This window comes from Oenanthe melanoleuca, chromosome Z (genome assembly GCF_029582105.1).
Source record: "Oenanthe melanoleuca isolate GR-GAL-2019-014 chromosome Z, OMel1.0, whole genome shotgun sequence".
NCBI lineage: Eukaryota > Metazoa > Chordata > Aves > Passeriformes > Muscicapidae > Oenanthe > Oenanthe melanoleuca.
The window spans coordinates 57,036,882-57,060,987 of NC_079362.1; the positions used below are offsets into that span (position 1 = coordinate 57,036,882).

The 24,106-nt window shown below is 35.5% G+C and overlaps 1 protein-coding gene across 5 annotated transcripts in view; it reads right to left on the reverse strand.

Moving 5' to 3' along the window:
- Nucleotides 1-139: 139 nt before the first annotated feature.
- The window catches only part of KIF2A (kinesin family member 2A), a 56,367-nt gene continuing 32,400 nt past the window's right edge, over nucleotides 140-24,106 (reverse strand). For 2 of the 5 annotated variants that reach the window (XM_056513745.1, XM_056513746.1), the window contains exons 9-21: nucleotides 23,050-23,212; nucleotides 19,642-19,732; nucleotides 19,425-19,488; nucleotides 18,926-19,017; nucleotides 18,545-18,687; nucleotides 17,619-17,823; nucleotides 14,594-14,704; nucleotides 10,359-10,426; nucleotides 8,560-8,673; nucleotides 7,280-7,430; nucleotides 5,602-5,703; nucleotides 3,487-3,622; nucleotides 140-1,679 (exon numbers count right to left, since the gene is read on the reverse strand). In XM_056513745.1, the coding sequence (XP_056369720.1) occupies nucleotides 1,594-1,679; nucleotides 3,487-3,622; nucleotides 5,602-5,703; nucleotides 7,280-7,430; nucleotides 8,560-8,673; nucleotides 10,359-10,426; nucleotides 14,594-14,704; nucleotides 17,619-17,823; nucleotides 18,545-18,687; nucleotides 18,926-19,017; nucleotides 19,425-19,488; nucleotides 19,642-19,732; nucleotides 23,050-23,212 (1,526 nt within the window). In that variant the 3' untranslated portion in view covers nucleotides 140-1,593. Of the gene's footprint in view, nucleotides 1,680-3,486; nucleotides 3,623-5,601; nucleotides 5,704-7,279; nucleotides 7,449-8,559; nucleotides 8,674-10,358; nucleotides 10,427-14,593; nucleotides 14,705-17,618; nucleotides 17,824-18,544; nucleotides 18,688-18,925; nucleotides 19,018-19,424; nucleotides 19,489-19,641; nucleotides 19,733-23,049; nucleotides 23,213-24,106 lie in introns of all 5 variants that reach the window. The other 3 variants (XM_056513748.1, XM_056513749.1, XM_056513747.1) reach the window with 2 other exon arrangements.

Below are 24,106 nucleotides of genomic sequence, written 5' to 3' on the forward strand. Positions count from 1 at the left end.
TTTACACACAGGAGGATTTGTTTTTAACCATGATGCGACAAGAGCTTCCCATAGTCTACCTTTCTATGGGAGATACAAACATTAAACACTACAAGAAGTTCTGGCTCATTTAACTCTTTTCATTGCCTTCCCTTTATTCCCCCCCCTCCAGGCCTGGCACAAATAAACAGGCTTGTATTCCAAAAGTAATCTTTAAACATTTCCAAGGGAAAGTCTGCTGATACAAACTCCTGGAAAGAGGGAGAACTAGAGAGGTCTACAGTTCTTCATTTGACAAGAAGTTCTTACATGAAAGGTCAATCTTTTTTTGATACTGACTTGCAAAAATAACTTGAGTGCCACCACCTAAAAAGTGCTGATACACATGGCGCCATTTGTGAGAATTCAGGTATTTGTGGGATTTCTATTAGCACTAGGTAGAGGTATTGTGCAAAATCGTCAAATGATGCAATTTCACCCCACTTTTCAGCTGCTGGCACTGTACAAAGGGAAAAGTATTAGCTACTTCTTAAAGCAACAGAACTACTCAAGCTACTGCAAACTACAGTTAATGTACATGTAACTTTGTCATGCATCAAAATCCAAGTTTTTAAAACAGTATGTGAAAGGCCAGTATGGACATATTTATCCCCAAAGTTTGATAGTTAACTTATCCATACATAGCATTATCACACCATACCACATATCATATTATCTGCATTATCCTAAGATACAACTCTCCTCAGTACTTAAAACATTACCCTTTAATATACATCAACTAATTTATATTTTTGTGGATTTTTGTTTATTTGTTGGTTTTTTTTGGTTTTTTTAAATTGTTACAGATAAGATGCTAAAATCATATAACCATTCTTTATGGTATTCAAATCAAGATTCCAGGTTTTTACAAGAAAAATGGAATGTCCAGCTGTTCATCCACTCTTAAAAGCCTGCAGTTCCTCTTTAAATGATATGGCACATCCTGTGAAATGAAACTAGCCACCAAAAAATAAGTCTTCTGAAAACACATCAAGAATGTACACACACAATAAAGTAATTTATATTGACAAATAAGGAATGTATTCTTCAGGCTGTGCTTCAGAACAAGGATATTTAAAGTAGCCTTCATCAAGGCACAGAATGGGAAGAGTTAAGCACAGCTGTCTGTGGAAGAGAAGTTACATAAAACCACTAGTGAAGTGTGCATGCATGCCACAAAACTGCACAGCTGGTCTTTGTCATAAAACTGAACATGGTCAGAAGGAAGTGCTGTGACTTTTTAATGGCCACAGTTTTACTTTATTGAAAATATGGCAAGTATTTCCAAACATTTCACTATTTGAATAAATGAAATATTTAAAACAAAGTGCTTCACAGATCTGAACCCTGCATGGTTGTGCTGTCTGGTCTAGAAGCATTTTGTAGACATCATAGGAGCATTTCACATAAAACTGAAAATGTCATTCAGATGAATAAGAAACAGGACATTTCCACAAACATTTCTAACATTTTTACACTTTCAAGTAGTTGAGTTCTCTCGGTCACTAGGTTTTGTAACAAATGTGTGCTACAGCAGTACGGGTTCGTGAATTCCTTTAGCAGCAGAGGCTCTTTTCAAAGGGCACGTGGTCTTTTCGGGTTGATCTGTTTACTGGCCTGTTCCTCTTCTTGTAGAGCTGCCCGGAAAGATTTCACTTTGTCTTTAAGGTAAAAACAGAAGAATGAGTACTGATGTGCCTATGCTCAACAGATCTTGAAACTAAGCCCTGATCCTCCACATCCCAGCCCTAACAAACAACAAAGAACATTCCTCCACAAAAACAGCTGACACTACAAACTACAAGAGGACTGAGCTAAGCTTGCATTCACAACCACACAAACAAGTTGCTTAGCAACTTAGTCTCTTCTTGGATACTACCCCTGTCTCTAGGCAGGATAGGTTTGTAAACCACACAATTGTATGCTCAGCATGTTCACACTTCCATTCTCCTGCTACTAGAGAATCTCAGGAGATACACACCACCAATATCCATTTCCTTCCCAGCACTTTCCAAAGCACTCTTACAGACAAACAAGATTTATTTATGTATTTAGTGTATTTAGTGTCTGCCATTTCTATACATTCTAAAATCAGAAGAGCAAATTCTAATCCCCTCTTGTTTTCTTATGAATGACAAAACATTTGTGAGTAAGTTTTGGAACTTACTCCCTGTAAATATTTAAATGCATCATTCACTGGTTTCATTGTAATTCAGTAAGAATGGGAGAAACCTAAGGAAAGAAGTGTGGCATCCTCATTTTTTTATTCCCGTCCCTTTCATTCCCCAGTAATATGCCTAAGAATGGGAAGAAGGAAATTAAAATGACGGCAAAAATATGTCAGTCCCACAGTGACAGAAGTAAAGGCTGAACGATTCAGTGACCATTACATGCCATGTGCAGAACACAGGCGATACCAAGACAGCATTTTTTTACTTTATATGTGTTACCTCCTGTAAAACTACAGTTACATTAAGCTGGCTGTAAAGATGCGAGATCTCTCAGCATTTTATCTTCAGTAGCCTTTTCAGAATCAGTATCTGCTAAGATTTTCAAGAACAAGCAGTCACCTAAACTGCAGTTTTTCATTGCTGGTATCTCAAATCGTCATCTTCTGAAGAGAAAGCCATCATCCATAAAAACAAAAGGAAACTCCAACTCCTAGTAGAAGTGTAACTGGCATGCTCAGGAGGCAAGCAGACCACATCTGATCTGTTTGTTGCATCCCGAGCAGATACTCAGACTGGGTAAAAGCGAGATTTTAACTTAAAAGTGAGTTTTTTAACATAGATCAAGAAAACTGTTCCATCAGCCCCCAAACCCACCCTTGAGCTTTTGCCAGCATAGCAGTATGTCTCCTGGAATCTAAACAGTTAATGAAAAGGAAAATTTATGTACCTAACTGACAAGCTGATGAAGATAAGTGGAAGAGCTAATTTTGGGCACTAAGAATTAGCTGCAGTTGTTTTTCAAAGACAGGCTGACAAAATTTAAACAAAGGCTGTTGAAAAAAAAAAAGTAAACTAAGAAGTAAAATACCAGAGGTTGATGGCACTCTTAAGCACAGTCTTAAAAATAACAGCAGGCTCCCAGCTACACTACACAACACAACAGCAGGGACTGGGAGTACCTACTACTTTTTCCTCATTGCATGGCCTTCTATTCCTTTTCATACAGTTGGTTTGTATTTTCTTACCTTGAGTGTTTTGGAAAAAAAGAAAAGTTGCAAGACTGAGTTTGTACTTTCTGGAGGTAAGCACAGACTCTTCCTTTTCATTAGGATGAACTGATCATAGATGTGAGCTTAGTTCTTAGACTGCAGAATAAATGTTCCTTCCACTGAAGGCCGGCATAAGCAAGGAAAAAAGACTCTAGAATATAACCACTTCTTTTTTCCTCCTTGTTTTTACTTCAAGTCTCCATGGCATTTGATAATAATGCAGAGACAAGTGATTAAAAGCAACTTACCTCTAAGTTCGGTCAGAATATCAATTTTTTGCTCTAGAATTGCTTCAAGTTGGGTAGCATAAGAATCCACATCATAGTCTACTTCTTCTGTCATCTCAAGAAGCAGTTTTTCAACTTCCAACCATCTAATGGATTCCTAGATAGAAGTTTAAAAATACAATAAAATACATCAGGAAAGTGTCAAGACAAAGACTGATTAAGACTTTTTTGCACAATGACCACACATTAAAGTCACCTCAATAGAACAGATTTCAATCAAAAAATGAAACATTATTCCTAATTTAGCAAAGCTGCATTTTTTAATTTCAGTGGTCATATCATCACAGGCAAACCCCAGGTACACAGCTCTCTTCAAATTCACAACATCAGATGGTCGTAAAGCTGAGAAATTTAGGGAACTGAATTTTGTCATGCTTGTGTCTGCTTGACAAGAGTCAAACTTTGAAGTCAGGCTTTATGTCACAGTCATTATTATATTTAAGGAGCCAAGATAATTCTGCCCTGTTTTGAGAGAAGCTGTATAAAAGGATATCTATTTTAAACTCACTATGATATGATCTAAATCCACACAAATGATTACAATAAATGTTGGTTAAAGAAGCTCATCTTTGCCCTCTGAGCATTACAAAAAATAAGAGGGAAAAAAAAGCTTGTAACAAAGAAGAATGCAGCCAAAAGTTTAAATGTTACAGAACCATGCAGAATTGTGATCAGAAGAACTGAACCCATTGGAAATGCTTTGGTCTGAAAAAAAAAGAAAGCAGCTGACAGTTCTAGGCATACTAGAAAGCTCAGTTTGACACATTAAGATGAAGTATTTCCCTCTGTGCTCTATAGCCCAAGCAAAACTGGAAATGTAGTCCAAACCCCCTGTCTGCTTTTTGGCTTTCAGGAGAGATGGAGCTTACCCCTGAGGTAAGATTGATCTCATCTAACATAACCTTGTACATCAAAGACAAAGACTCCTGAACATGTAAGAGCACAGTTAGTTGCATGGGTGTTTTAGCCCCTTTCGTTAGGAAAGGATGTTGTGTATCAGCTGCTTCCAGGAGAATGCTGACAGATGAAGACTAGCACAGCTGTCGGATTTTGTATGGGTGCAGCCCACCTACATACACAGCATAAACTAACAAGCCATGCTGTGAACGAAGGGACCTGAGACTCGGACACATCTCCTCCCAGGGACTGCCAGAAGGAGCAGTGATCTCCAGCAGAAGGCCAGATGGACACACAGAGCCAATTACATCTTAAACTAATGCAGCTTGTGTCTCCAGAAGCTGCATTAGGACATAGCCACAGCATATGACATATGACTTTTACACTTCTGTATGTTTTACTTCAGGGCTAATGTTCCATAGTAACTAGATCTCTACATCCACTGTAAGATGTTTTATTTAGCATCTTGCTTTATTATGAATACATATCAATGTTCCACTAAGTTAGACACCTAAGCTGAGGAGATAATGTGTATTCCCTACAGGCTTGATGGTCTGCTGTTCTCTAGGAACAAATGTGCCAAACAGAAAGCTTGCATAAGGGCTTTAAGGTTATGAACAGAATCAATCCACATTTCATTCTGAAAACAAGTAACTTATTGCCATGATTTTGTGAGTGTAAAAGGTTGCATAGCATTGACCAGCACTACATGGGCAGTATTCCTTCCAAAAGCCCTGACTAACAGCGAGTGAAATCTTTAAGTAGCTGTAACATGGAAGCTAACAGGCAGTTTGAAATATATGTGTCTCTTCTGGATCTCAGAGGGAGATGTCACAAATGAATACTCAGATTCAGACACAATACTTGAAGGGAGATGACCAAACAGAAATGGTGCTGACAGAGATGTAACTGTTAATTACCAGTCCAGCAAAGGAAAATTTTACTAAATTTCTGGAATAACACAGAAATGTACTTCTCTTTAATCATAGGGACAAAGATCAGGTATTATGTAATCTGTTCCTATTTGTTTGATACAATCAGCTTAACACAATAAATCAGTTTAGGATTCTTTGACAGACAGAATGGCTACAGACCAGATACTCCACTGTCTTCAAGAGTATGCACTTTCATTGGGAAAACCTGAATTAGGACAAAACAAAGTAGAGCTCCATCTTTTACCTGGAAGACAGTCCTGTGATCTTCTACTACTTGCTCTTCCATTTCTACCATTTGTGACACGGCTTCATGGAAACTAAACAACTGTGGAGAAACCTCTTCCTCCTAAAAACAATAGTTAACTTTGTTAGCCTGGAAAGAACTGTGGCTACAGAAAAATGTTGAGTGTGACCCATTTAATCATAGAACATGGAAAAAAAACAGGCAGAAGGAAAAACCTGTCAAAAATAGAATTAAATACTTCTGAGAAGTATTAAGAAAATCTCCAGGAATGAATAGAAGGGGCAATAAATTAAAAATATTTACAAAATTAAATTTAATTAATATTCACCAAAAAATTTCCAGTCATTAATCCTAGCAAGTACTGGAAATCAGAATATTCCACATTAAAATAACAGGTTAAAATAATGGGAAGAGGAAGTCTCAAGGGAAGAATTATAATTTCTACTAATTTCTAATGGATTTTAATGCCCACAGAAAACTTTGGGCAGGACTTTTTGTTGTGCATGCTGCAACAGACAGGAAAAGATTTTCCAAAAAAGAGAACAGCAATTACATTCAATACATTCCAAGAAATCAATATTAAATTAAAGCTTTGGAAAAAAAGTTAAATAAATGCGAAGGGAGAAATCGAAAATGTACATAGTGATTGATAAATTAGAAGAATGGACATATGGATTTACAAACTGGGAAAAAGAAGGCTTCTGTAGAAATGAACAGTGAACAAAAGAGTAGGAAAGTACTGTAGGCTGTAATGAATGTTTAGCAAAACAGTGTAGTTCCTTACACAATGCCTTTGAAATATTTTTTAAAACATTAAGTAAGTCTTAAATTTATTCAACATGAGTAATGAACAAGTGATATGACAGTATATCTGGTTGGAAGGAACATCCAATGGAAAGCTCTAGGAATCACTACCAGGTTCTTATAATACAGAGTCCTGGAAAAATAGTCATTTACTAAAGTGAGATATACTGCAGATGTCACAAAGAGATGTCTGATAAGACTAAGAGTCTTGTGAAAAATGTTAGAATTGTAAGAATTTTTCCTTTCTATTTTTCATGGGCATTTTCACAAATAGAGTTTTAATCCCTTTTGAATATTTAAGGACCAGGACTAAGGCTGATAATAGCAATGAGGGAGAATGCCCTTCAGAAGGCTTCTTTCAGTTCCCTACTCCTCCAGCCCAGGGAGACATACTGGGAACATCATGTGGCTGTCTCCCCAAACACTGCAGTGGGGTTTCACCCTAGGAAAACCAGGATGCTAGGAGGAGGAATAATTGGTAGCCATATTTCTATATGCAGGGAAAGGCCAACTCCATTGAAATGGGGTTTGCATGCAGAGAAAATAATGCTCAAAACCACAAAGGGTGTTAAGTAAAAGAGATGAGTTTTAGAATACTTCCAACTGCCTAAAAAAATGTGATGCTATTGTGGAAAAAATGCATACCATAGATCATCATCACAGCCTGCATAGATATTAAAAGCCCTAATCAGCAAGAAAGATAAAGATTTCGGGTTCTGTTTTTCTTGTGTAAGGAAAAGAGCTTAATACCATTAAGAGAAAAGGTGAAGAGGTTTGCTGTATGTATTTAAGATCCTACTAACAGGCTATTGATCTGGATTTGTTCTGCCCGCTGTATGTCATCTCTTTTCATGTAATTCTGTAAACCACTCACATTTTGTTCACAAAGCAGTTTGAGATCATCTCTCTGAGGAGAGCTTCCCACACCCCACTGTGTCTCCAAATCATCCATCTGATTGGAAGCATGGTGTATAATGGAACGGATATCTCCTGTGGCACTGGGATCAACCGTCAGCTCCTTCACCCTAAGGGCAGAAAACATTCTTTTGAAAATTAGTAACCTCCTATGCAAAAGTGTCACAACCAAAAATAAAGCTCTACGGGTTTATGTGCAACCAATTCATTTAATAAGGAAAATGATGATGTCAACTTCACAGATTTAGTGTACTTTCAGTAAAAATATGTTTGTCCAGTTCCTAAAAAGCATGGACTCTTGCATTTTTACTACTTGCATGTAGATTAAAGTAAATCTAGTAAGAAGCATTTTCTGATTGAAATCTTACCACTTGTCAACAGTTAGGAGGGCAAAACGTTCAAACCCCTCAACATTAACTCTTTGACAATGGGTGATATTTCAAAGAAAAGGTCATTTAGCACCCTAGACCTAACAACCTTTCTTTTTCTGCATACACAGTTGTGCTTTAAAAAAATTAGTCAATCAACTCTGCACTAGATATTATAAGCAAAACAACCAAGAAATTCTGAAGAAAATAATAACTTGCAACTGAGTGTTTCAGAGAAAAAAATAGATCATTTCAATAATTTCAAAGATGAAAATATTTTAATAAAATGGTAGGCTCTCACAGCACATAAGTAGTTTGATCATGATTCTGTCAAAAAAAGCCTATTTTAAAGCAAGTTTATGAAAGATGCATGAAAGTCTGAAAGCAAGTTGTAGGACATATTCTTAATTTCTTTAATCAGAAAAATGTTCTTTCAAGTAACACTTATTTACTACAATGGAAAATATTTTTCATTTATCTTCAGAGTGTTCAACAGCTTTAATAACATATATATACACATATGTAAGAAAATTTTCCCTTATTATTATATTCAAATTGCCCTAAACACAGAACTGTTATATTTGGTCCACTAAATGTACAAAGGTGACATCACCATTTTTTTTTTTTTTTTTTTTTTTAATGTATGAAGGAAACTAGCAAGCCTGGATACAAAATATGGATGTTTAAGGAGGGTAAACAAAATACTGGGAAGATGATTGCATATCATGCAGAACCATCACCTGCCAAACCAAAATAAAAAAAAAGTATGTGTGACTCAAGGCAAGGGGACTAATGAAAGGTTGGTCTGTAAAATTACATAGCCAAAAGGAAAACTTAAAGATAAAAGTTCCATGTATAGAATGAAGTAGACCTGGTGTTTGAAGGAGAAAAGTCGTCATACTCATAGGAAGGAGAGAGATCAGAGCGACTGCCACTACCCTGTGAGAAGGGAATGTCCGAAGGACTAATTCCAAATTCCTTTACTCTGCAGCAGCAAAATACAGTGGCAAATTAAAAGAAAATGTTCTCATAAACACAGTCAAAATGACAACTCTTTGTTTAACATACTCTTTAATAGTTTAACTACAAAATTATTTTTATAACACAAGCGTTTCAACATATTTAAACACTCTGCAAACAGCTCAGATCACTAACAAAGCTAAACAAAACCAGTGCTGCTAATTTGTAGGGGACTATAACAGATGTGTTTCGAGAATAATAATTCCAGATCTTGGTTTGTATAGTTAATATGATTTGGTCTACATTCAATATTCCACTAAATTAGTCCTTTTAAAATATCAAATCACTATAGCTACCAAAAGTGTAATTTCTATTTCACCTCCTGTTGTCACTGCCCACACACTAGTGTCCATCCCCTAAAACTAGCTACTACAAAAATGATGTATTGTTAGAAAAAAATAAAAAATAATACAAAACACATAAAGCAACATTACAGCGACAGGTATATACTCCATAACAACATATAATTTTAACACTAAGAGGAGGAAGCAGTTTCAGCACAACTACTTAGGACACCAGAAAGAAGTGCTTAATTTGTTTTGTAGTGACATTTTGTGGAGTCACTTCAGCAACATAAGTTGTATAAGGGGTAGAAGTTCCAACATGTCTTGAATGTGTAAGGTCCTGAATCATGTTATTCTAAGCAGAGGAGTAGATGCCTCATTCTCTTCAGGGAGGAGATGAGACAGACTGGTCCAAGCTAGGCAGGTTTACTACTGGCTCCATTAACCCAGGTACAGGGATATTTGGAGATGATAGAAGCAGGCAGTAAGCCTTCCTAGAAGGCCTTTGTGCCTAGCCAGGCAGAGCAGTTGCGGTTCTGCCTGACCTCTCACTGAGGCAAACAGAGCCCCACATGGTGGCCTCCTCTGGCAAAGCCAGGGCTTCTGATGGCCCAGAGGCTGTCTGCCACCTTTGTCCTTTGCAGCAATGGGTCGTCTCTGAGTCACAGGTCTGGCTGCAGGGACACACAGGACCAGACTGCACCATCTCCACAGACTTTAAACACAGGAGAACTGCAGCAGGTGACGGCTCCTTTCACACTCACTGGAGAGAGCTGAACACTTTCTTAGTGCAGTACAGGTCTCAAGTGATGCATCTGCCCCTGGAGGTGCTAATCTTAAAGCCTGTTGGATTTTCTGCCTTTTTAAGCTTTTACTTAGGGTTCTCAAATATTTGATTGAATTTTGGAAGCATGAAATTTTATATGTGCATATAATAGAGACTGGCAACTACACACAATTCCACCAAAGGAATGGGAAAAAAAAAATCACATCATAGAAAGGTATTTTAGCCAACACCCCAGGGAATTGTCGTGAACACCAACTAGCCCTAATGCAAGAGATTGTCCTTTCAAAGCAAGGGCAAAACTAATTGTAGTATGTCCCACATACCTTGCAATCCACATTATACATCTCTGGATAATGGCATAGATGCCATTTTAATAGATTCTTTTGTAATGATTGTACAAAGTGACAATTTAAATGAAAAGTAAACCTGGATCAGTAATTCAGTTTTAATCTTATTAAGAAACACAACTACCACTGAATTATTCAAGTAGCTAAAATAATCATACATCATGGAACAACACTATTTCCAATGTCAGTCATCAACAGCCAGCATAGCTTTAAGAAATAACACTCTTCATACCTATTTGCGTATCTCAGTGTATTTAGAGTGTTTTCACATGATGCCATCCCCGGAGAAATTGTAGCGATCTGGAGAAAACAAGCCACATGTTGGTAAATCACTTTATACAGATGAAAGGGTAGATAAATTTAAATGTATACATTTTTTAATCTCCAGTTTCATGTCTGATCTTCTACAAAAAAGTCTGCTATGTACAGCATCTCAGGGACACAGATGTCCAGTCAAAGCTCCAATGTAATTTTTTTAACCCTACAAGGAACATCAAAAATTCATAGAAATTCAATTTCCCCAACCATCTTGGTAACACACTGTGAAAATGTGAAATTGTAACTTAAAAAATACACTCCTCAAAAAAGGAAATATGCAACTCTGTAGATTCTAAGTCTAATATATCCCACAGACAATTATCACATTTCTTTATGTATCGTTTGAGACTCTCTGTTCAAGGAGATTCTATGCTCATTTCAGCTACATCAGAAACTGAACTTAACAGTAGTAAAGATAAGCTTCACTATTTTCCTAAGTAGAGATACTTTTTTTTTTCAATTAGAAATTATCTGTAAACAATACTTGATGGCAAACCTTCCATGAGACCAATCTGGAATCTAAAGGTCTTTCTTTTTCCATTTAAATTAATTACTCTGAAGACAGCACCACCTTTCCCAAAATCAGCTATGACTGATAAACTATGACTGGAAAAAACTATGACTATGACTGGAAAAAGTGGGATCATTATTTGTCCTAGTTTCTCTCAGCAGTCCAATTTTTCCACCTGTGCTCTTTCCTAAACAGTCATAATGGCTCTATGCAGAACAAACACCTTTATGAACCTACACACTAACATTTTTGTGGCATCACAGACTGAGGAGACTGAAACTGATGGTGATTATATAATCCCGGTCTTCTCTTTCATCCTGCTGCTGACATTCCTGTATAAAAGCAGAGGTAGTCATCCCAAGAGGAATTTCTCCTTCTGGGGAGAAAGGAAAAATATGTGGTGGAAGTGACCATACAGGTCTAAGTTTAAACTAATACTGGTACACATCAATTACTAAGGAAAACAATAAACTTATATTTGAGATCACACAGCTGCATGTCTCTTGTTCTGGGTGCTAATTAACAAAAATCTGAAAGCTCCTAAAGTCCTTCCAAACTCAAGTAATATTAAAAATGCATGCATCTCTTCCACCAGTTTAATGTTCAGAGCATGCCACAGACAGTGATGTTTAGATTGACAGCATTTGTCTTCCCAAGGCATTGTTACATGTGATACAGCCTGGGGACAGCTGCACCATCCTGACAATTGGAAGTGGTGAATGAATTCCATGTTTTCCTTTGCTTTGTGTGTGTGGCTTTTGCTTTACCTATTTACTATGACTCCTGTAACACTAGGAGACTGCTCCAACATTTTAAAGAGCATAAGGCACAGCTGCTCTAGGGAAGTGCCATTGCTTGGTCTGTGTGAACACCCTGCTCAGGACACATGAACTTGTGCACAAGTCTTGGTGTATAACCTCTCCTCAGGCCTCAAAAAGCCCACTCCAGGCAGGACAGAGGACTCAGACCTCTCCGTTGCTAACTTTCTTGCTCCTAATTCCAAATGAGGATGGCAAAAGCTACACTACTTATGGACAGGAGTATCTTTAAAACCTGCAATAACCATTCTTCCTATTTTGAATCTATCTACCCTGCTTGTAAGCCATCACGGTGCAACCAATGGCCCTGTTGGGACACAGAAGTCTGCAGGTTCCTACTCCGACCCTGGGGGGCTGAGGGGTCTGACCACTTCAGCTATGACTTCATCACATGAAAGACGCAACATGTCAAGAAGGAGCACTGGTTAAAAAATGAGACTATGCTATGGAGTCGCACTGCAACTTTCAAATGACGATTCACTACCCTACAATGCAACCCTTCAAAAACTTTAAATGGTTTCTCAGACTATTTAAAGGCAAGAACAGTAAAACTGCAATGACTGAAAAAATTTAAAGAAAATTGTGCTGACTGTACGTCTCTGAATTTCTTTTGAAGGAAGCAAATCCTAGTCATAACTGTCCACGTTATGAAGTTATTTTCAAAGTATTTTTCTGAAATTTGAAAAAACAAAGAACTTCTAAATCATAGTTTAACGTTATATACAGAGAGAACACTCCATCCCTAAAGGTGCAACTTCTTCAACTGCAACATATCCATAAACAATAAAAGGAAAAGTTAATAAAAATGAAGTGTAGAAACAACCCAATGAGTTTTACTCAAATATCCTCCTTACAGATTCATACATCAGAAAGCAAGTGGAAAACATACAGCAGATATTTTATTACTTCAAGAATTTTTTAGCAAGTTAAAAATCACAGTATTTTACTACATCATTTTATACGCATTCCATATTGAAAAGTACCACATAGGAGAAAAATGTCTTATTCAAACAACATGTTTGTTCCATTTGAACAGTGGATCAAATCTGTCTTGTTGAGAAAGTCCTTAGTGACAACCCCCATTGCTGGCTGGGGCCAAGCCATGACAGTATCTGAGATGAAACTCTGCTGATTACATTCTTAATTTAAAAAAATCATGTAAACAAACACTAAAACTAGAATGTCACAAGTGGTCCTACTACTAAGAAAAATAGCAGAAGAATGAATTTGAAAGCAGTATCCTATCCTCAAAGAGGTTTCTTAAGCTTAATTGTGAAGAGACTGTAGTTACATGAATGAGAATATTAAAAAAATAATTCAAGCATACTTCCACTTTCAGAGGGGATTTTTATTAATTAAAAACTTCCATGATATATTCACAAACACTAATTACTTGGTGTGCAGAGAGTAACTTCCAACAGGCTAATTTTTCAAACCTCCTTCAGCAGTGTGGATGCACCTGCTAGAATTGCACCATCTATCTTATTTTGCACAGAATTCATGAAGTTACAGAGTCATACTATGATTTGAGTTGGAAGAGACCTCTAAAGCTCATTTAGTTCAACCCCCATGCAGTGAGCAGGGACATCTTCAGCTTGGTCAGGCATGTCTCAGAGGGAAAGAAAACTATCCTCTTGTTTCATTAGAAAACTAATTTGAAGGAAAATAAGGTTAATAAAAATGCTATTTTACCACCATTTTCAAATTAGAACCATACCTAACAACTAAAGGGAAGACTAAGCTGTCCTAAGACCATAATTTTCACATTGTAGTGTGCAGACTCCTCTGGCCTCTAGACTAATTAATTCAAAGGAGCCTGTGAAAAGTAACCCACACGAACAAGCCTAGTTATCAGTACGCACTGCAGAGAGCTCACATTCTCATAAATGAAATGTTAAGGATGCACAAATAAAGCAACTGGACATCAGGACTTTTATCTGTTCTTTCACTCAGTCAAAATTCTGTTCTTTTAGTCTGGTGGAAATGCACATTTACAGCTATTCAACAATTATTTTTATATTTATATATCTACAAATACTGGTATACTTAGAATAGTTAATTTACACTATTTAAAATAACTTTTATTTATGTTCTGTTTTATGTATTTATATATTCTTATATCTACTTTATGTATTTACAAGAGCTATTCATCCCATCTATCCCAACTTCCCACACAACAGCCTGAAGCATATTCTGATGACCTTGATACCAACTTTTAGTTTAATCTTTGTCATTTAAAAATATAACTCATCACTGTATTTCCAGTCTACACCCTTTTTTCCAGAATTCTGCAAGACTCTTTTATCATTAAGACACTGCTAAAAACAAACAAACTTGTCAAGCTAGAAGTGTTTCTAGCTGCCAGCCTAGCTAGAAAACTAGAACAAACAATAAGAAAGGTCAATAAAAAAGTGAGAAGGGAACAGGTTATCTAAAATCACAGAATCACAGAACCATTAGTGTTGGAAAAGACCTCTAAAATAATTTAGTCCAATCATTAACCCAGCCAATCTCACCACCATGTCCCTAACTACCACATCCATACATCTTTTAAAGATGTCTAAGGATTGTGACCAGACCACTTCCCTAAGCAATTCCAATGCTTGACAACCCCTTTGATGAATAAATTTCTCCTAATATTCAATCTAAACCATTCAGAAATGTCTCTTTTGAAATCCCACTCCACATATAATGTCAATTAGTGAATAAATTCAAGTCCAACACACTACCAGTAGCAAGCAATCAATTTTAAACATAAATCCTAAATTTGCAGTGTCTTTTCGCTTTCTAATTGTTAGAGCAGTTACCAAATCGACTTACCATACAGGTACGGGAATTTTCTCCAATGAATGAATCTCTTAGCACCTGAGTAAGTTTACTTGCTCTGAAGGGTGTGTGAGGCTTATTTCGGCCTAAGGCTCTAATGCACTCCTGAAAGAACAAAGAGATTCTTTATCATGGGTTAAATAAACATAATAAAAATGCAATTCAGAATAAGAAAATGTATGCCTTATATTTGATGCACTCCCCCAAAAATATCATTAAAATTTACTGTTAAATCTTGAATTCAATAAGCATTAGGCTTCTACTTCTCATTAAGCTCAGTAGAGAGGAAAAAAATTTAGAAGGATTAGCAGCCTAGAAACTGTCTCAATGTCATCCAAATTGTATACATTTATTGTATCCAACAACAAAACTAAACAATGTTGATGTGAAATGTTCAGGCTAACAATTGTTCCTGATTATCAGCTACAAAAGCCTGAATGAGCTACAAGCTCTACCAGAAGCAGCAGTATGGACAGGGACATGGGTTAGCTGTATCAGTTAAAAGCAGTAGCTTTGATTCTGATTTTACTAATTTTTTTGTCTTTCTTTACAGCTTTGAAGAAAACAAACTTTCTGAAAGCTTCCACCAGCCACAAACCAAGTAGGCATAGCTCTCCACTGGAAGCAAGCTCTCTACTTAGCATTGCAAGACACTTGAAAATGTTAGGTCACTCCCTGTTTTAAAATACTCTTTATGTAAAGAAACAGGGATAAGATCTTCTCTTCCTACATTCCCAGAGGCAAGGGGCTACATTAATATTTGCAACAGACTGGGTTCCAGTGAGCAATACTGTGTAGATGTAAATATTACTAAATCATTACAGAAGTTACAGCAGCAACTAAGTACAACAGTGACACCAAGACACCATTACCTAACTATCACTTCTGTCCACTCAGCGCTCTAGTATTGTCTAAGAAGTTATTCTTATGCAAAGAAATTTTAATTTTTAATTTTTGCATTGTTGTCATAATATTTTGACTGTTAATTCCAGACTCTGCCTTTGCCTTCTTCAGATGAAAGGCTTCCTTGGTGCACTTTTAAAGTATCTGCAAACAGAACTTCTACAACCAACCATACTTCAAATGTATTTCAAATTAGAGCTTTGCTTTTAGCTGCACTAATAGATGGAATAGCCTTTGTATTACATGAATAATTCTACAGAAGTTCAATTAATCCCCCAGCTGCAGACATATCCTGTCTTGAATTACTGACATGGCAATCAGCAAGTTTTTAATTTATATTTTAATTTACTATAATGATTTTTAGTTTGCTTACTCCTGAAAAATTAGAATCAGATTATCTCCTTATTAGCAAAAGATTATAGAATGATGCCACCAGCTTCCAAATTTGTAACAGAGTTTTAAGCTACATTTGGTTTTCAATACATCTCTGAAAAACAGGTAACAAAATGACAACACTACTTCCATGCTGAGACATTACAGAAATAACTTCCTGTGCCAAAATCCTGAACAGGTGAACAGGTTAAGATAGGACTGATATCCAGATGGAAAGAGCAAATCTTGGATTTGCAACAAAGGCCACTTTGTCAGAATGTACTAGTTTAACTGGAACTTGAAAATAACTTCATGGCTTCTGAATACAAATGGAAAAGGCTGTGGAGTATTTTTGGGATAGATGAAAAATAGCAAATATGTCATTGAGAAACTTCTATCTCTTTGTACCACCTTTTAGACCTCTGCAAGACCTCAATTTATTTTTATTTCCCCTTTCCCCATATAATTTGGACGAAAATCATTAGTACAGCATCAGCAGAACCTTTTGCTATAATTAAAAACACAAGTTGCACAAAAATTAACCAAATATGTTGTATGAGCACTATCCAGTACAAAATAAATAAACTGAAAATAAAAACAAACCACCAAAACAAAACAGCTTTATTCAATTACATTTGGAAATAAGTAGTAACATCAACTCAATGCTCCCTGCATTGCTTACTTTGATGTTAAATCAGAATAGGCCAAAGTTCCAATTTTTCAATATGCTATAGAATTTTGCAATGACATATTATACATCACAATTTTATGGTGTGCTGTGAGATCTGTCTAGCCAGATTCCAGTCTTCTCCCAAATTTATACTGGGAATAAAAAAGTAACCACACAGATCTTGGGGTTCAGATTTTTTATATAAAACCAGTGTGGGTGCTGAGAGAAGTAAACCCAAGCAAAACTAACCAAAACCAGAGATAAATTCTAATTGTTTCACCAGTTTGAAATAAAAAAATTAGTTCCCCTATTTAGACTGAACCTCTTTTAATAACTATGAAACATCAAACTAAAGCACAGACGAATATTTAAGTAGTATTTCTTAGCTCAGTTTATATCTCCTGGATTGGACGTATTGTATGAGAATCTGTAAAGTGACTGTATCAGACAATTTGCTATGAAGAGGAGTCGACAAAAATGGATTTCATCTTTCAAGGTTTATTTTACCTATTTGCTAGATTTTCTGGGAATGCTGCTGTTGTTTTGCTTTAATCAATACATTAACAGCAGTAAATATGTTGCCAGTGTAGTTTTACCTTTTATTTAAAAAAGATAATAGTGAGATCAGTAAAAATACCTCCTGTTTATATTTCATATCTTTAGTACCAAAGTAAGTAATTTTTCCTCCTATTTTAGATACATATCAGAAATGTCTGCAAATTTAACCACTGGGGACTTTTGTGAACTTGGTTTTTTGGAGTGTTCTCTTCTTTGTTTGGGGGTTTTGTTTTGTTTTTCAGTTGGTAGGTTGGTTGGTTGGTTTTACTGGAGTGTTTTGATTCTATTTTACAAAAACTACATGTAAGTTGATAGCACAATGTTTCTGCATTGTTTCTGCTTGGGACTTAGTAAGTGTTCCTCAGGCATTTAGAGGAAAAATCAATGCATTGTATTACCTGTCATATCAATAGATAAAGTAGACAATCAAAGCCCACAAAAACACTAATTTCACTTGTCACTGCTATTATATGTAGGCTTCCACCTACTCCAAGGCAATAGAAACATATCAGTTACCTTGAGAGCTAAAAGGCTCTTGTTAATTTCTGCACCTTCCAGTCGCGTCTGCCTATCTGCACTCGAAGTATCTGCTCCTCTTTCATTGCCAGCCAAATCAATCAGAGAAAATTTACCATGCAATTTCCCTTTCCTTCTGAGAATAATCTGAAACACTGCATGGCTTCGAGATGAGTGAGCATTTGCAGATGTCTGGCCAGATGTCCTTTAAACAGGTGACAAGCAGAGAAAGACATTAATCAGTGGAGGACCATACATGTTAAACACTAACCTCATGATGACAGGTTTTCAGGGCAGATTTCTGTATTTTATTACATGTTGATAGCATGTAAGATAACACTCTTTGGACACTAGACATAGAACACTAATAACTGGATATACATAGTACAATTACACCTCTTTTTCCATCTCTTTGAATGGAAACGGAAGATTAGTAATATTTTGCCTCCCTTTTAAAATAAGATCTTCACATATTTCAGTTTATCAGAGAGCTCATACAAAAAATGCTGATGACAATTTTATCTGATCATGCAGCAGTCCATGCTCAAGGCTAATTTTAAAAACAATGAAGCTGAAGTCTTAAAAAAAAAAAGTTTAAAAAATTGTGCTTAACCTCTGCCAGTATGCATCAAGGCCTTTTAGAAATGAAGAACCTGGCAGCATTCCAGTTTTTAAATTATGTGAATTTAAGTCAGTAACTGCTTATATAATACACGCAATTCACATATTGAAAAAACAGTTATTTCTCTCTAGAAAATAGAGAAAGTCTAAATGTCTCTATGTAAAACATAGGTAGATTCCTTACTTGCAGAAAACATCATCAAAAAATCCTTTGCATATTAAAAGGCTTCACTACAAAAATACCCCCAAAAAATGTTCTGATTTTTAAGGTACAATGAAAAAGTAGTGTAAGCTCTGCAAGATACCTGCAACTGTTGCCTACTTCAATAAGCTTAAGAACATCTTCAACACATTTGACTTCCCGTTCCTGTAATCCCACCACCTGGACTTGTTGTTTGCCATCTTCTAACACTCTTAATTTTGTCTTCCTGTTCAACAAGTCAAAAACCTTAGGAAAGGAGGAAAACAGAACAGTCAAAAGAGCAGCTTTAAAAAAAAATTCCTGTTTCTAATTCCATTTCAAATAATGCAAAACATTCCATGGAAATACATGATAGAATGGAAATGTAAGGAGTTTTTTGAAATACAGCTTTTAATGCAAAGAGGGAAAAAATCTTCTACGTGAAAAGCTCACCATTTTGTGTATGAGAAACTCCTTCTTTTTCAGAAAAACACCAAGTACTTACCTTACCACTGTAGATCTCAAAAAATGTTGCATATACTTGAAGTTCTAACTTCTTATAGTTTGGCTTCTTTAGCATTAAAAAGACATCTCGAGCTGTGAATACATTTCCAGAATAAAAAGAAATCTCATCATGTGTCTTCATTTTAGAGATTCATTCATGTGTAACAATCTATTTTACAGCACCTCATATTTTGTAAGAATGACAGATATGGTCAGTCAACCAAGCCTGAAACAATGCAATCTAAACTGCCACATTACACTGGAAGATGCAGAAGACACCAAAAGACACCAAAACTTAAATAATTTGTTATTGCATTTTTGTCAAGTAGTCTATATTTACATTACTGTGTAAAGAATACACATCTAGGGACATCTCTTGATATTACCAAAGCTCCACTGCAATGCAATGTCTGGAAACTGTTGTATTTGTATGACAGAGAGTAGAAAATTTATTGATCTCAACTGATCTGCCCAAAGTCAACTGATCAATGAAGTCTCACCTGCAAGTGCATATATGCCTTTAGAACAATCTTGGTTCTTTCCCGAAAAGTCACCTCCCATAGTCTAAATTAAAAAAAGAAAAAAAAAATAGCTAAGAAAAAAAAAGCACCATAAAAAATCACTGAACTGTAGTTTATATATTCCTTATTTATTAGAACTCATCTAAGTGTGTCACATCAAAAAATTGTATTGCTTACTTGTAGAAGAACTACTTACATGGGTTTTCCCACTGCCTGTTTGTCCATAAGCAAAACAAGTAGCCATTCCCCTTTCAAATATGGTCTCCACTAATGGTCGAGCTGTAAACCTTAAATGAAAAAAACCTGTACTTAAAAAACTAAAGTACTTTAAGATGCCACTACCGCAAGGAAAATTAAAATGTTAAGGCCAGAAGTGACAAAATTGGTCCTGCACTTTGACAGATCAAAGGACATTTATACATCAATTTCTGAAGTAAGGAGACTATCAGGTACTAAAGGTACGAAAATTTTCCAAATCATCACAAGCTACGAAGTCTCCCTCATATGTTTTACAACAATATTATCCTCCTTTAAACCCTAAAACAATTATTTCCTTGTTTTAATGATCCAACATCTGACACTTTGCTAAACAGTCTGGAGCTCCCTCAAGATGCCAAAATAAGATGTTGAAGTAGGATAGTGTAGCAGATAGGAGTTTTGTAGATTCTAAAATTCTGCTGTAGTTTTTTTTTGCTTCCCAAATCAACTTCCAATATTAAATTTGAAAAACAAGAGGCCAAAACAACATTGCACATCTCAATTTTTGAGAACATGCATACATTAAGAAAAGGCTCAAGATAATGGCTACCCAAGCTCTTATGAATGAAAACAAATTTACTAATCCCTGAAGTACTATTTGCTGTATCAGTATTATCTGAAGTATCATTTCTTTTTTTAGATTATAATTCTATTTTAAGAAACACAGAGCAATTGTTCCTACTTCAGCTGCTTATCACCACTATTTCATTGTAAACTCCAAAAGCAAAGGGTAAACTCATGGAGAGTTACATATGGAGATGATTCTCCCTGCAAAACTTTCTAAACTTTTTTCAGTTGTTTACACATAAATAATCTATGTGACCAATAAAGGAAAAAACTAATTACAGAAATACTAAGATGATATAACTTTCTTTCCTTCTGCTTTCAAACACAAAATCACTTACAAAAACAATAAGGCAAGACTGAGCCATTCAGCAGCAAACCAGGGTTATGTAAAGAATCTATATCTAAATTAATCTAACAAATATATCTAATATATCTAATGAATTTTCATCAAGAATACACCAGACAATTCCTGAACAGCCTTAGTTTTTCCTTCTTTGCTTCTAAGTATATACCTTCTGTCTTCTCAAGAGGATACTCCCATATTTTGATGTTTGTTCTTTCTATACACAAAAATTGAAAAATTCATTATGTCTATCCACTTTAGAAGCACTCCATTACTTCTGTTTGATTGAATTTGAAACTGTTTATTTTTCTGATTTATTAAAAAGGGACTTAAATATATCTATTTTAAAGTAAGACAAAATACAAACATATCTTAAAACATTCTCATAAAGGATTACACTCCAAATGATACTGTGTTTAAAAACTCCAACTTTACTTTTACTAGAACTTTTATTTGCAATCTTAGTCTTTTAGAAATGTAAACTGGTTTTCCTTTAAAACTCTTAAGGCAAATCCCAACCAATGAATATTAATATTTTAATATTAACAAAGATTTGTTAAACTTTGTGTTGTGATTTGTGGATTAAAAATACTTAAAATACAGGTTAAGCAAAATAATAACAGTACTAATAATGGTACTAATAACGATAGTAGCCATAATAATAATAGAGTAGGTACTTTTCCATGTTGGACTGAACATTTTTTCAGTACAGAAATACAGTAAATTTAGCATATTGCAGCAAACAGAAGCATCTAGACACAATATTTTTTCCTCAGCATGACCCTGAGGTTCTGATGAGAGTACATGATGACACCTATCTGGCTCTACTTCTGTTATTACAGAAGACTTTAAAACAGATTGCCCTTCAAGTAATGATCATTATTGTACCATATGAGGGAGAAGGAGAACGACTAGAGATCTACCATTTCAGTATTAATACAATAATCTTAAAATTTATTCTGTATTGCCTTGTAATACATTGTAATACCTTGTAATGTATTACAAAAAAAACTAATAAAAACTCTGAAAATGCTCAGTACAAAATCATAACAACACTGTATACCAAAACCACCCCTTACATTAAACACTATGTTCACACAGATAAATAAAGGAAGGAGGGAGATAAGAAAAGTGGATTGCTAAGAAAGAGAATTAATTCATGCACCATCCACCAGCTGGTTCTCCCACAGCTCCTCAGTATCAAGGAAAGGAAAAGTGCTACCAGCAGACAAGCAGCAAAGATAGAAATCTCAAAGGACACAGCTTTGCTGTTTTACAACTCTTCTGTTAGTATTAGTTTTATAAGATTTTCCTTTCATCCCCTTCTCTAATTATAACAAGCATAAGATAGAAGTTTTTCTTTTCACCACCTTTAAAGAATTCTTTTACTATGATTTTTTGTTATCCACTATCAATTAGGGCGTGATCCTAACTTTCACTTCCTAGTTGCAGATTATAAATAAGAAATAAGATATTTCTCTGTCAATACTCTTTAAGACTATGGGAAGCACTTCCCAAGCATAAGAAAAATTATCTTCACCAAATTCCTTTTTCATATCAGCATTTCCTGCAAAAACCTTCACAGTATTTAGATGCATACTAAGATTCTGACTAAGATTATGTCACAATGTCTAACCCTGCCCACTACCGTATGCACTTCATTCAGAAACTTGTTCAAGGGAAATAGCTACTTCTAAACATGCTTTTAAAAATTGTGTGTGAATTGTTCTGTATGAACAGTGGAACTGAAACAGAAGAGCAAAGAACAAAATGGAGATACAAATACCTTGGGCCTAAAAGAGGATGTCTTTGTTGCTTTTTGTTTTAAATCAGAAAGATTTAGCATTTTCAGCAAGGTAACAGCTCCATATACTTCCACATTACATCAGCCAGATAATTTCCCAAAGATAAGTCAGCTCAGGTATCGTGGCAATACTCTCACTTTATTTGTACTCTTTTCTCACCCTCTACTGATTTGTTTCCATCTCTTAATTATCCTATTTTCAGACTGCAAGCTCTTTGGTGCTAGGGCTTTCCCTTTCCTCAAGGTTCCCTGATGACCAAAAGCCATAACTCAGGTTCCTCAGTAATAATAAGACAATAACCTGGAAGCAAATGGAGAACTGATTATGTGGCTCAAGTAATCAGCAGCTGAGGAGGCAAGCGATACTTGCTAGAGCCTGAAATGCAGCAGGACTTGGAGGAGGACTGGGGGTAGGACTCAGGTAAACAGAGGTGGAAATGACATTGTAAGTGAAGAATTAGGGATAAAGAGTTAAAACAAAAGTAAAACAGGTAAAAGAATGGAGGTTGCAATATACCATCTCGTAACAAAGAGCATAGGAATAAAGTCTAAGACCAACATAAATGTAACAGTTATTAGTATGGAAAAGACATGAGAAAAAAGATTCACCAAAAAGAAGCATATACACATACCTGTAAACCATTTCATTAGGAGCCGTGTCATCAAAGGCATAATCAAAACGAAAAGTTTGGTTTTCTAGGTACCTTGTTAAATCCACCTTTTGTTTTGGTTCATGTACCATCACAACATCTTTACTAGGAATTGTTATTACATCAAGGTCTTTCATTAAAGTTTCTATAAAATAAGTGAAATATATATTTAACTAACAACATATCATTATTTTTTACATTTTCCCATTGTTTACACTCTTATAACATCTCAGATAACACAGCTCCTCCAAGTAACAACACTGTAATGGATTTGGGCTTCTGATGCCTAGACAGTAATCTGCTAAGCACGAGATTTCATTTTGGAAGTCTAGTCATACTATCCAACCAATTGCTGGAAATTAAAACAGACGTACAAAACTGTTTAGAAATACTACGATTGTTAATTACAGCACTATCATTATAATTTGTTATGTCTTCTATAACACTTCTCTTGGATGTGAGGTCTTATTTCTCAGCAATTATATAGTCTTCTACAACTCACTGCCATATCCTTTGAGTTTTTAAAAGTACCTTCTCCAGTGGAGAAACTAGGTGTTAGTATTATACTGCTTAGACTGTCAAACTTGAAAACATAAAGAAATTAACATCCTTATGATAATACATTTCATTTTAAAACTTTATCTTGATATTTTCTTTAAATTTTGCTTTCACTCCTCACAGATATTTTCATTTGTGTATTCATCCCTCCTGAAACCTATAGTACAGTATCTTTAATATATAATTCCTCCAAAGTAAAATCCTTTCTAAACATTATCTTATAAGCAGAATAAGCTGAAAATTATAATGATCCTTCCTAACATGGTGACTTCAACAGTGAGATCCTAGATTATAATTACTATACAGCACTGCAATTTACTGCTAATTGTTGTATGGTATATGAGTCAGCAAAATAGAGAACCCAGTGATCCATAATATGCACAAAAATAAAGACCCTTTGTGTGTACAGTCAGGATTCACTAATGTGTCCTACTTGCATTTCTATGTAAAATTTCTTTCAAGACATGCAGTTCAAGAATTT